Here is a 12,048-nt window from a genome sequence, read left to right as displayed (position 1 = left end):
GTGGGACTCTTTGGGTCCCTTTTGTTTGTGATTCTCTGTGCTTCCTGGACTTGTAAGTCTATTTCTTTCACCAAGTTAGGGAAAGAAATAGATTTATTATTATTATTTCTTCAAATAGGTTTTCAATTATCTTGTTCTCTTTTTTTCTCCTTCTGGAACCCGCATAATGTGAATGTTGGTATGCTTGAAGTTGTCCCAGAGAGTCCTTACACTATCTTCATTTTTTTTTTCTTTTTGCTTCCTTACACTCCAAATCAGAATCCTCTACTCTACTGATGAATCCCTATAAGTAATTCTTTATTTCACTTAGTGTATGCTTAATTTCTGATTGGTCTTTTATTATGTCTTTGACATTCTCACAAAGATCCTTGAAAGTCTTACTAAGTTCCTTGAAGGTCTCATAAAACCTCTTGAAGCTCTCATTAATATCCTGAGTAACCTTTTAAGCATATATTTGAACTCTGTATTCAGTAACTTGCTAGCTTCCATTTCTTTCATTTGTAACATGTTTCTTTATCTCTGAATTTTGACTGCTTCGTTATGTTTGTTTCTGTGTGTTAGATAAGCTGTCATGGCTCCTGGAATTAGTAGAGTGGCCTTGTGTAATAAGTGTCCTGTAGGGCCTAGTGGCTCAACCTCCCTAGTCACCAGAGCTGGCACTCTCAGTGTATCCCTGTGTGGGCTTTATGCACTGTTTTGTTGAGCCTTGATTGCTGTTGGTTTCACTGGGAGTAATTGACCTCCAGGTTAATTGGCTGGGAGGAGCAGTTGTATCTACAATGGAAGAGCTGCTGTGCAGGAAACACTTCTATGGAGCAGGGCTTTGGTATTTACTGAGCCTGCCCCTTGAGTGTGTCACTTGTGGATGTATAAAGTTGTAATCTGATATGGTCTGAAGTTTTCCACTGGGTTTACTGGCTCTGGGGCCTCCCAGGAAGTGGAAAGTCAGCCACTGCGTAGGGCCACTGAACAGGAGCTACAGAAAGATCTGCAGATGGCTGCTATTTGTATTGGGCTAGGAAGTACCCAGGTGAGGCCCAGCTGTGAAGCAAGGAAGACTGGTGCTAGTGCTGGGTCTTGGGCTTTTTTTTTTTTAGGTTTGGGGTATACTACCTCCAGGTGCTGCTTGTTTAAGAGATTTTAGCAAAGTCTGCAGTCTGAGCCAGGACAGGCCATTAATATGGAAAAGCAGCTGCAAACAGCTTGGGATGGGCTGCAAATTAGATGGGGTGGTTCCTCAGGGCCGAGAGAATAGTGTGGGCCATGCTGATGGAAACTCAGATATGGCTGCCAGTCAGCTCTGTGATGGGGTGGGGGTGGGGGGGTCCCAGCATAGGAACAATGATTCTTGCAAGCAGCCCTGTCTGGGAGAAAGCTGCCCCTGAGTTCCTGCCCTGATGCCAAACAATCCAGTTCCTCCCCATATGCCCCTGAATTCCCCCAAAGCCACTGCACAGCACTGGAACTCAGAGAAAGCAAGACCATGTAAGTTCATGTGGGCCTTTAAGAAGAATACCTGAGACTCCAGCAGCCTCTCATGTCACTCACTCAGCCAAAATCCCTGCTGGGGACTTCTCTTCCCAGTTTTGAACCCTGGGCTGGTGGGCTGGTGTGGGACTGGAAACCCCTGCTTCTTATGGGAGGCCTTAGAGATATCCCTCCTAATTAAAGAAATGCCACACATGGGTGTTGGAGCAGCCCATTCTGCACCTTTGCTCCTTCTACCATTCTCACTGCACTTTCTTCTTTACTGCTCTAGTTGTAGGACTTCTATTCAACCAGATTTCAAGTGATTCTGAATGATGGTTGTTCTGTATTTTAGTTGTAATTTTGATGTGGTTGTGGGAGGCAGCAAGTACCAGTGTTTACCTACACCACTATCTTCACAATCTGCCTTGGATCTTAGAAACAGCTAAAAAAATATATATATTTAAAAATAATATCTGACATCATTGCTGCAACATTCCCATATGGCAACCTTGGGCAAGATCTGATCCCTGGTTTGTCCTAATCCACATTTATCTGGCTTTAATCATATACTTGCCTGACTTTCCCATAAGCATTTGAGGTTATAACCCTTGCAATAGAATTTCCTGTTCCCCAGGGTTTATTTACCTTCTATGGCAGGCTAAATAATAGCCCTGAAAGATATCCAAATCCTAATATCTAGAACCTACTACTGTTCCATTATATGAGAAACGAGACTTTGCAAATTGATTAAATTAAATATTTTTTTAAGGTTGACTTTAAAAAAAAATTATTTCAGAGAGGAAGGGAGAGGAAGAGAGAAATAGAAACATTGATGATGAGAATTATTGATAGGCTACCTCCTGCACGCCCCCTACTGGGGATTGAGCCCAAACCAACATAGAACCCAGGACCCTCAGTCCATAGGCCGATGCACTATCCAATGAGCCAAACCAGTTAGGGCTAAATTAAGGATCTTGATATAGAGAGATTATCCTGGGTTGTCCACCCAGGCTCTAAATGCAATCATAATTGTTCATACAAGAGGGAGGCAGAAATAAATTTGATGATAGAAAAAGGCAATGTGGCCATGGAAGCAAGGGGGGGGAAAGGAGATGCATCGAGGGGCCATGAGCCCAGAAATGAGGACAGCCTCCAGAAATGGAAAAAGCAAGGCAAAGAATCCAACACTGGACCCTCCGGAGGGACATTTCCTTGCAGACACCTTGATTTAAGCCCAGTAAAACTGATTTCAGATTTCTGACCTCCAGACGATGGGAGAATAAATGTGTGTTGTTTGAAGCAACCAAGTTTATTGTGACAGCAGTCACAGGGTAATAATAAATCCTCCCTGGATGGGAATGTGAGTTTGGGAGGAGACTATCTTAATTTAATTTTTCCTCCTAGGGGCACAAGGGAACCCACTAGTTACCTCTTTTGCTAAAAGCCATAGAAACAGAACACAAGTAATGTATTATAGGCCACTTGAATGCTTTGATCCTTCCTGTAACACTCTTACACATTTCCCCATGTCAAAGCAGTTCACGGTTCAGGGGTTTTGTTGCCAGGATCATGCTGGGTTTACACATACAGAGAAATCAATTCTCTACCCACCCTGTAAAGAGAAGACTATCTGAATGTCACTTTATAATGTTACTGCTGTCTTCTCTCCTTTATCACCACTGGTACCTATAAAGAGAAAAACTGATTAAATAATGTGAGTTGCTTTGAAATAATCTCAATTACCCATATAGTGAGAAGGATGGATGTGGAAACAGATAGGTCACATTTGAATTTATCTACTCAAACCCTCCAATGAATCTACAAAATATTAGTTTAGAAAAGTCAATTTTAGTTAAATTTGAATTATTTCTTTTTCCAGTTTAGAAGAGAGAAATAAACATCTGGAAGATCTAATTAGGAGGCCCAAAGATAAAGCCAGAAAACCAAGGTAATTTTTTTAAAATAAATAATGTCTTTAATTTTCAAATATATGTATAGTAAAATATATATGTATAATAATAAGTAATAAAATTTTTAAAACTTTTTAAAATATTTTTTTAAAAGATTAAAAATATATTCTATGAAAGTGCTTGTTTTGGGGGGTAGGTTTTTTTGCCTGGCATAAAACAGTTGCTTGATAAATGTTTTTTGTAGGATCTGAATTAGAAAGCCAGGTTCCCTGTCCTCATGGAATTTCAGATCACTTCTAAGGAAGGTACTATAAAGATTATGAGTTAAGACTTTGTCTACAATAAAACAGCTTACCCTGCTATAAACATATAGCATAACAGATTTTATGACCAGATTTTCTTACACTAATGTTAACTCTTATAATCTTTCAGTATTTGATGCTACAAGGTATATTTGCAAACCTAATGGGGTTAAGACCATAGTAGGATTTTAAAATCAGGCTCTTCCTGGCCTAATTCCTGAGGTGCTAATAAAACATTTACTAGTTCTCAAAATGAGAATGAGTTTTCCCCATGTGTAAGGATTCTGTAGGAAATTTCAAAGAATTTGTTTCATAACTCATATTCTTTGGCCAGATCTACATTCGGTATATAAAAAGTGTGGAGAGTGAAGATGAGAGAAGAGATTCCTTTGACTCTGTCAGATTGTGAGCTCCCATTTCCCCTAAGTAATTGTACCTCTTTTCTCTAAAGGCTTGTGAAGAGGTTTCAGGAGATCACCTAAAGAGCTTGGAAATAAATGCTTTTCCTAAGAGTTGGGAAACAGGATCAGTGACTCACTCATGCCTGAGAAAGCTAAATAAAGCACCTGTGGCTGAGAAAGGACAGAGGGGCTGTATTGGGGGTGGCCTATTCTCCCTGAGATTCTGATGAGCACAAAGGATATATGCGACAGTTTCTTAAGAACCATGCAAGTGAGAGTTGAGTTGTTGTGGGCTCTACTCAAGGCTATCTAGAAGGGTATCAGCAGCAAGAAGCTTAAAGAGAACACACAAATCTTCAGAGCTGATGAAGAAATATCAAGTGACCACCAGAGGAGAGATGCATAAGTCTGAGTCAAGGGAATTTGTAGTGAAACCAAACAATGAATGGGTCAGAGCTGTCTGTCACTACTTGAGCCAATTAAGCAGAGACAAGATTGAATCATTTATAAACCTTTATTTCAATAATGCCAGCAGTATGGGAGAGCAGCAGATCATCTACAAAAGTCTGTTCTCCTCATTACCCCCATAAACCAGCTGCTTATATTGGGTAGAATGGCAAAGATAACATGGGAAAGGAGGAATTACAGGCATGGGGAAGTAGGCAAGGTCCCATGGTTACAGGTTACAGGCAATGTGGGCTGAGTCTGGAAAAGAGCAGACACCTCCAGGACCATACTGTTTCAGCCACAGGTTGTTTTGTATGTTTTTGTTGTTGTTATTGTTGTTTCTATAATATATTTTATTGATTTTTTACAGAGAGGAGGAGAGAGGGATAGAGAGTTAGAAACATGAACAGAGAGAAACATCCATCAGCTGCCTTCTGCACATCTTCTACTGGGGGCGTGCCCATAAGCAGGGTACATGCCCTTGACCTTTTAGTCTGCAGGCTGATGCTCTATCCACTGAGCCAAACCAGTTAGGGCAGCAATAAGATTGCTAATCTTTCCATGATGATGAGCAGCTCTAGGAAAATACTAATGGATCACATTCCCAAGTTAACTCCATGTCCTGAGGCATACAACTCTCAGCCAGGTCAGAATGTGCTTTCTCTAATCAGAATAGAAGACTTACAGTTAATAGAGTATCCTCTCTAATAAAAGAGAAACATACAAATTGTGCACCTTCGCTACACCCACGAGCCACGCCTACCAGCCAATCAGGGTGAGTATGCAAATTAACTCGACCAAGATGGCAGTTAATTTGCATATCCAGGCTAGAGCGAAGACTAGCGACAGCATAGAAAGAAGCCAAGCGCTGCAGAAGGGAGTGAAGCTGCAGAGAACCAAGCAAGTGGGGCAGCAGAGAAGGCAGGGAAGCAGGTGGGGCAGGTAGAAGGGAGAGAAGCAGGCGGAGCATCAGAGACCTCAGCAGGAAGCCCTATTGCAAGCATCTTCCTGCAAGGGGCATCTAGTGCTTAATATTTCTTAGAACTAGTCCCCATTATTCTATTTCTGCCCCTAACAGTAGGACAGAGATCCTTAACAAAGTCAAGCTCTGAAGAGAATTAGCTTTAGCCATTTGCCAAGTCCAGAGATTCTGTAACCACCCAGCCAAATAAGAATGTCCTACAGCCTACATCCCATCTCTCCTGCTGAAAATGGAGGAAGTTGTGAGCAAAGAGAGCAGAAATTGGCTTCCAAGAGTAGTTGGAGTCCACCAACTGAAGCCATAGATGAGAGAGGTGAAGTCCTACTTTTGAAAGAAGATTAAAGGATTGATTACTATTTAAGACTGGATAATATGCCTACTAAGTTGAGACTGTGTTTATGCCTCACAGTGAGGACTGACTGTTACCTTAAAGTGAGTAAAAACTCATTTGGCCTATTGCATAGTCAGCCAATGGCAAAGGAAAAGCAACTTCCCTGAGTGGCATAAGTCTAAAGCAGGAGGAGGAGGCAGACATTAAATGTGCATTTTGATTATATCATGTTTGTTCAGCTTACCATTTGAAAATACAACTATGTTTTAAAAATCAAAAGTCGTTAGCAGATTTGTATTAGTATTTGCAAAGTGCTAAATTAACAACAATGTATTTTTTCTTAATATGAAAGATTAGATCTGATGCCTGGCATATAACAGATGTTCAGTGATTGCTAATTTAAGCTGAGTGTATCTCTTCTGAGTTGCTGAGAGAAATCATGAAATATGTTTTTCCAGAATTATTTTTAAAATAAGAAAATTTGCATATAAATTTTTACATTTTTCACTAGTTCAGATATTTGCTTACTTATAAATAACATGTGGCCTATTTCACAACAAATTTGAGGCCCATTTGTATAGACTTAGCTTGGCCTTGAAGCAAGGGGGTGTAGTAGAGAAGAGCTTCCAAGGTTCTTTCTTAGAAAACTTAAGACTTACACCAGCCTTCAGCCACCACTGATCATGAAGCCTTTCACTGGCCAGTTGGCCTCACTGAATTCAGCATGGGAACATGTTTTGGACTCTTTCTGCATCATCTCAAAATTATGATGCTGCTTTTTCCAATTGTCTTTAGTAGAGGAAACAGGGAAAGAAAAATGGGCACTTTAAAAACCTCATACCTCTTATTTTTGCTTCTAGTTCTTAATCACTTTCAAGGAAATTTCTTAGATTTTCAAATCATAGCCAAAATTTTATCCTAAGCAAATCTATGAGAGTGATAAAATGTAATGAGACTGTGATTCAAAATATTCTCTTAATTATACTAAGAATGACTCATATATTACATACTAAAAATCTTTAGCTTAATGTTTAGGGTCATATAATTCTATCCTAAATGACAGTTTCTCTTTGAGTGAGGGAAAGAATATGTTAAATCACAGCATACTTGGTTCATTATTTTTAGTTCTCCACACCACCTCCCTCTCTCTCTCTCTCTTTCTCTCTCTCTCTCTCTCTCTCTCTCTCTCTCTCTCTCTCTCTCTCTTTCCCTCCCTCTCTCTTACATTATTCTCTTTCGATTTCCTTCAGACCAAGAAGATTAGAAAATCATCTAAAATCCATGACTGAGGTAGGTCATATTGCTGATCATTATAAAGAATGTTATATTCCTATGTAATTTGATAATAACACAAGATTAAGCATAAGTTCCTGAAGTTACCTTTCAGTAATGTTCACCTTAGTTTTCCCTTCTATCCTCAGATGAGGGCCTCTTTGCTTCTGATCATAGTTTGTCTATAATTAGAATCCCCTCTCTCTGGACCATTCTTTGTATTGGTCCTCTTAACTTCATCTCACAGCTACTGCTTCATGTCAGGCCCTCATCATTTTTCTTCTGCTCTCCCACAGTCATCTTCTAATTGTGTTTCTTCCTCCAGTTTTACTCTCCTCTTGTCTTCCACAGAGTAGATAAAGTGATCTTTCTGAAGCAAAATATGATTATGCCTTTCCCCTACATAAACTCTCCAGTGGTTCTCAGTTGCATTCAAGATCAAATCCAGTCTCTTTAGCTTGGCACATAAGGTCCTCTATGGTCTAACCCTGTGGTCGGCAAACTGTGACTTGTGAGACACATGCGACACTCTGGACACTTGAGTGTGGCTCTTCCACAAAATACTATGGCCTGGGTGAGTCTATTTTGAAGAAATGGCATTAGAAGAAATTTAAGTTTAAAAAATTTGGCTCTCAAAAGAAATTTTAATTGTTGTACTATTGATATTTGGCTCTGTTGACTAATGAGTTTGCTGACCACTGTTGTAACCCTTTTTTTCCTATCTAATCTGTCAGTCATTGTTTTCTCATTGCCATACACACCAACCCTATCTAACTAACCATTTGAAATTTTCTAAATGTGCTGTTATTTTTATGCTTTCTTGTGATTGCCCATGCAGTTTCCCGTACCTGGAATCTCGCTGATGACTTCTTTCCTCCCCCTTACTTCATTTCCCACTGTCAGCTCAAGCTCCATCTCCTGCCCTGTCAACCAGATGTTTCCTCCCATGTTTCCACACTATACCTTTGATGCAATAGAACTTATAATATTTCACTAGTTCTCTTCTTGCATGTTCCTTGACTTGACTAGAACTCTTTTAGTACAGGGATTATCTCATATTTATTTTGTTATCCCCAAGCACCTATGACATAAAAAGTACTAAATGAGAGTGAATATTTATTTTGGCATCCCCAACAACTATGCCATAATAGGTACTAAATAGACTGGTATGTGGACCTAAGACCAAAGGTACCCTTCCTGGAGTAATTACTAACAGAAGATGTAGCTGTTGCTGCTGCCCCTGTCCTGCCCAAGGCAGTGGACATCTATCTAATAAGAGTAAAATGCAAATTGACCATACCTCCACTATACCCACAAGCCAGACCCCATCAGCCAATCAGGAGCAAGTATGCAAATTAACCCAACCAAAATGCCTGCAGCCACAGAGCTGCAATAAGCAGGAGGCTTCGGTTTCCCCAGCAATGGAGGAAGCCAAGCTTCCCTGCCACCCTGGTCAGCCCAGGCCTACACTCAAGGCTACAAAGTTTTAATTATAGAAGATAAATAAATCCCCACAAAAATGGTGGCAGCCATGGAGCTGGAGAGAGCAAGAGGCTTGATTGCCTCTAGTGATGGAGGAAGCCAAGCTCCCGCACTCCTGGTCTGCCTTGTACTCCCGCTACAAAGTTTCAATTATAGACAATAAATAAATCCCAAGAAAAATGGCTGCGGCCATGGAGTGAGCAGGAGGCTTGGTTCCACTCAAGGTTACAAAGTTTTTATAGAAGATAAATAAATCCCAGATATCAGGGCCTCCACTTGGGTTGCCAGGGGGCATGGCCGGCCTGCAAACCACTACAGGCCCCTCACCCAGGCTGCCCGACGCCCCAAGGCAACTCCCACCCTGATCTGGGACACCCTTCAAGGCAAACCAGCTGGTCGCCACCCATGTACCAGGCCTCTATCCTATTTAATAAAAGAGTAATATTCAAATTGACCATCACTCCAACATACAAAATGGCTTCCCCCATATGGTCAAAAATGGCTTCCCCCATGTGGACACAAGATGGCCACTACAAGATGGCCAGTAGGGGAGGACAGTTGGGAGGGTCCAGTCCTGCAAGGAAGGGCAGTTGGGGGTGACCAGGCTGGCAGAGGAGGGAAGTTGGGGGCGACTGGGCCTGCAGGGAAGGGGACCCAGGCCTGCAGGGGAGAGCAGTTAGGGGCAAACAGGCTGGCAGGGGAGCAGTTAGGCATCAACCATGCTGTCAGGGGAATGGTTAGGGGGGATCAGGCTGGCAGGCAGAAGTGGTTAGGGGCAATCAGGAAGGCAAACAGGCAAGCAGTTGGGAGCTAGCAGTCCTTGATTGTGAGAGGGATGTCCGACTGCCTGTTTAGGACCAACCGGGCCTAAACAGGCAATCGGACGTCCCTAGAGGGGTCCCAGATTGAAGAGAGGTTGGGCTGAGGGACACACACCCCAGTGCATGAATTTTGTGTATCAGGCCTTTAGTACACACACACACACACACACACACACACATATGTACACACATATACATACATATATGTGTGTGTGTGTATACACACACACACACACACACACACACACACATATATATATATATATATATATATATATATATATATATATATGGCTAAGTGACTCACTAACCAGCTCCCTGGGTTGGTAACAATGATGTGCAATGATCACCAGGGGCAGACGCTCAATGCAGGAGCTTCCAGGTGACAACAACTTTGCAGAGTGCTATCTTGTACTCTGGGCCCCCTCAGGGAATGTCAGACTGCCAGTTTTGGCCCGATTCCCACAGGCAAAGGCTGAGAGACCCCCACCTACTGGAGGGACCCCGCTCACTCCTCAGATGCCCTTGGAGCCTCAGTGCTTCCCCAGGTGCAGCTGGCTGGAGAGAAACTACAGGGGTGGGTTCCAGGAGATGCCAGTCCTGCCCCTCCGGCCACCTTCTAATTAATTTACTTTCAATGTGCATGATTCCATGCACTGGGCCTCTATTGTATTCATAAATACCATGGCCTATTTGTGACATAGCTCTGTGGGGGAGGGGTACAAAGGTCTACACTCTATATGCCCCATTGAGATCCAATTGTTGCAATAGTTATGAGGACTCCTTAATACTACCAACTCTTGGTTATGTTGTGCTGGTGAGTCACTTCATGGACTATTTAGATTCTTACTTCTATTCCTTTTCCTTCATTCTGCCAGTTGGCAGCCAAACCAAGGAAGATGGAAAGCAACCAGCTTTGTTCCTTATCATGTTCCTTAAAGGTTGAAACAAAAATAATCATTAAAATATAGTATTGGTAGTATTTGTTACGTCCATCTATCCATAGGCTATTCTTGTACCACTTTTCATATATAATCAGGAATGAGCTATTTATGGAATCAGAATTCCATATGTAATCAAGAATCTGCTGTTTGTTCTATCACTGAATGCCTATCTTTTCTGAACTCTTAACATTTTTCCCTTTCATTTTTAGATGTCAGATATTTCAGAAGGACATGGAAATGATATAGATTAAACAGGACTGAAGAGTAAACATTAATCATTTTGTCAACCACTCCAGGAGCAGAGTCCTACTAAGCATAGTATCCTAATCAATCCATTCAAATGATACATTAAAATTGTATAAACAATGAAATTTTACATTGCAAAAAATGTGATTATTTTCTAATTTTATCCTGTAAACAATCAAACATATTCTACTTTAATAAAAACAGATGAATACAATGGCTGATTTTCCAAATATCTATTTTCATTTTCACAGAATATCACTCCAATGTTTTCAGGTCTTTAGTGACACATACAAATAGTCATATTGCCCTAACTGGTTTGGCTCAGTGGCTAGAGCTTCGGCCTATAGACTGAAAGGTCCCAGGTTCAATTTCCAGTCAAGGGCATGTACCTTGGATACCGACACATCCCCAGTATGTGATAGAGGCAGCTGAACGATGTATCTCTCTCATTGATGTTTCTAACTCTTTAACCCTCTCCCTTCCTCTCTGTAAAAAAATCAATAAAATATATATTAATAAATAAATAAATAAAAATAGTCATGTATCTTATTTCAACTCTTCCCTCTCCTCCCCCCGCCCCCACTGAAGGAAATCCTTTTTCTTTCCAGGCAGGCAGGCTCTTCCTACTGCCAACTAAAGCTAAATGGACAGTTATTTGAAATTCTTTGGAATTGAACCATAGATGAAAAGAGAGGACTTATCTTTTGAGTCCTAATTCTATGATTTCTTCCTTAACATAGTTTTGAGTAATTAGTTATGAATTTAAACAAAGGAACCAAAGATAGCAGATTTTGTGATATGTATCAGAAAGATCAGTGAACATAAAATATATTTTTTCTTTTGGTAAATCCCAAATCTATGATGAAGGTGTAACTGTTGGATCAAAAATATATCTTGAGCCCTGGCTGGTGTGGCTCAGTTGGTTGGATGTCACTCCATTCTTCGAAAAATTGCTGGTTTGATTCTTGGTCAGGGCACATGCCTATGTTTCAAGCTCCATGAAATTTAGGGGCATGCAGAGGCAGCCAGTCAATGTTCTGCAGTCACACTGATGTTTTATCTCTCTCCCTTCTTTCTCTGTAAAAATCAACTTGAGTGAAAAGGGAAGAAATTATTTTATCTCACTGAAATTAGTTTTGCACTTCAATTACTCAAGTAAGCACAAAGAGAAAATATATATCTGGCCCTGAGGAAGTGCTGAATAAAGAAAAGCTGTTGTTATTTTTGTGGGGAATTCAGGACAGGTCTTATATGAATTTTGAAATATAAAATTTGTTAATTTCTCAAATTCAAAAAGTTGCCATCAAATTTAAGACAAACCATCAGAAATGCACAAAGAGTTCACAAGCATGACTGTTTAGTTTCAGAAAATCAAGCATGGACAGCTTTGGAAGTGACTCAAGTTCCAAAAGGAGATATTGTTATCATCATCATCGTTAT

General features: G+C 40.7%; 1 protein-coding gene across 4 annotated transcripts in view; it reads left to right on the top strand.

The window, feature by feature from the left end:
* CAGE1 (cancer antigen 1) overlaps positions 1–10,834 on the top strand; it is a 66,492-nt gene extending 55,658 nt beyond the window's left edge. For all 4 annotated transcript variants that reach the window (XM_045584239.1, XM_045584241.1, XM_045584240.1 and 1 more), the window contains 3 exons: positions 3,350–3,418; positions 7,094–7,133; positions 10,572–10,834. In XM_045584239.1, coding sequence (XP_045440195.1) covers positions 3,350–3,418; positions 7,094–7,133; positions 10,572–10,613 — 151 coding nt within the window. In that variant the 3' untranslated portion in view covers positions 10,614–10,834. The remainder of the gene's footprint in view (positions 1–3,349; positions 3,419–7,093; positions 7,134–10,571) is intronic.
* The last annotated feature ends 1,214 nt before the right edge of the window (positions 10,835–12,048 follow it).

The sequence above is a fragment of the Pipistrellus kuhlii genome, unplaced genomic scaffold, assembly GCF_014108245.1.
Source record: "Pipistrellus kuhlii isolate mPipKuh1 unplaced genomic scaffold, mPipKuh1.p scaffold_m20_p_2, whole genome shotgun sequence".
Taxonomy (NCBI): Eukaryota; Metazoa; Chordata; class Mammalia; order Chiroptera; family Vespertilionidae; genus Pipistrellus; species Pipistrellus kuhlii.
This window is presented reverse-complemented; position numbering and strand designations above follow the sequence as displayed.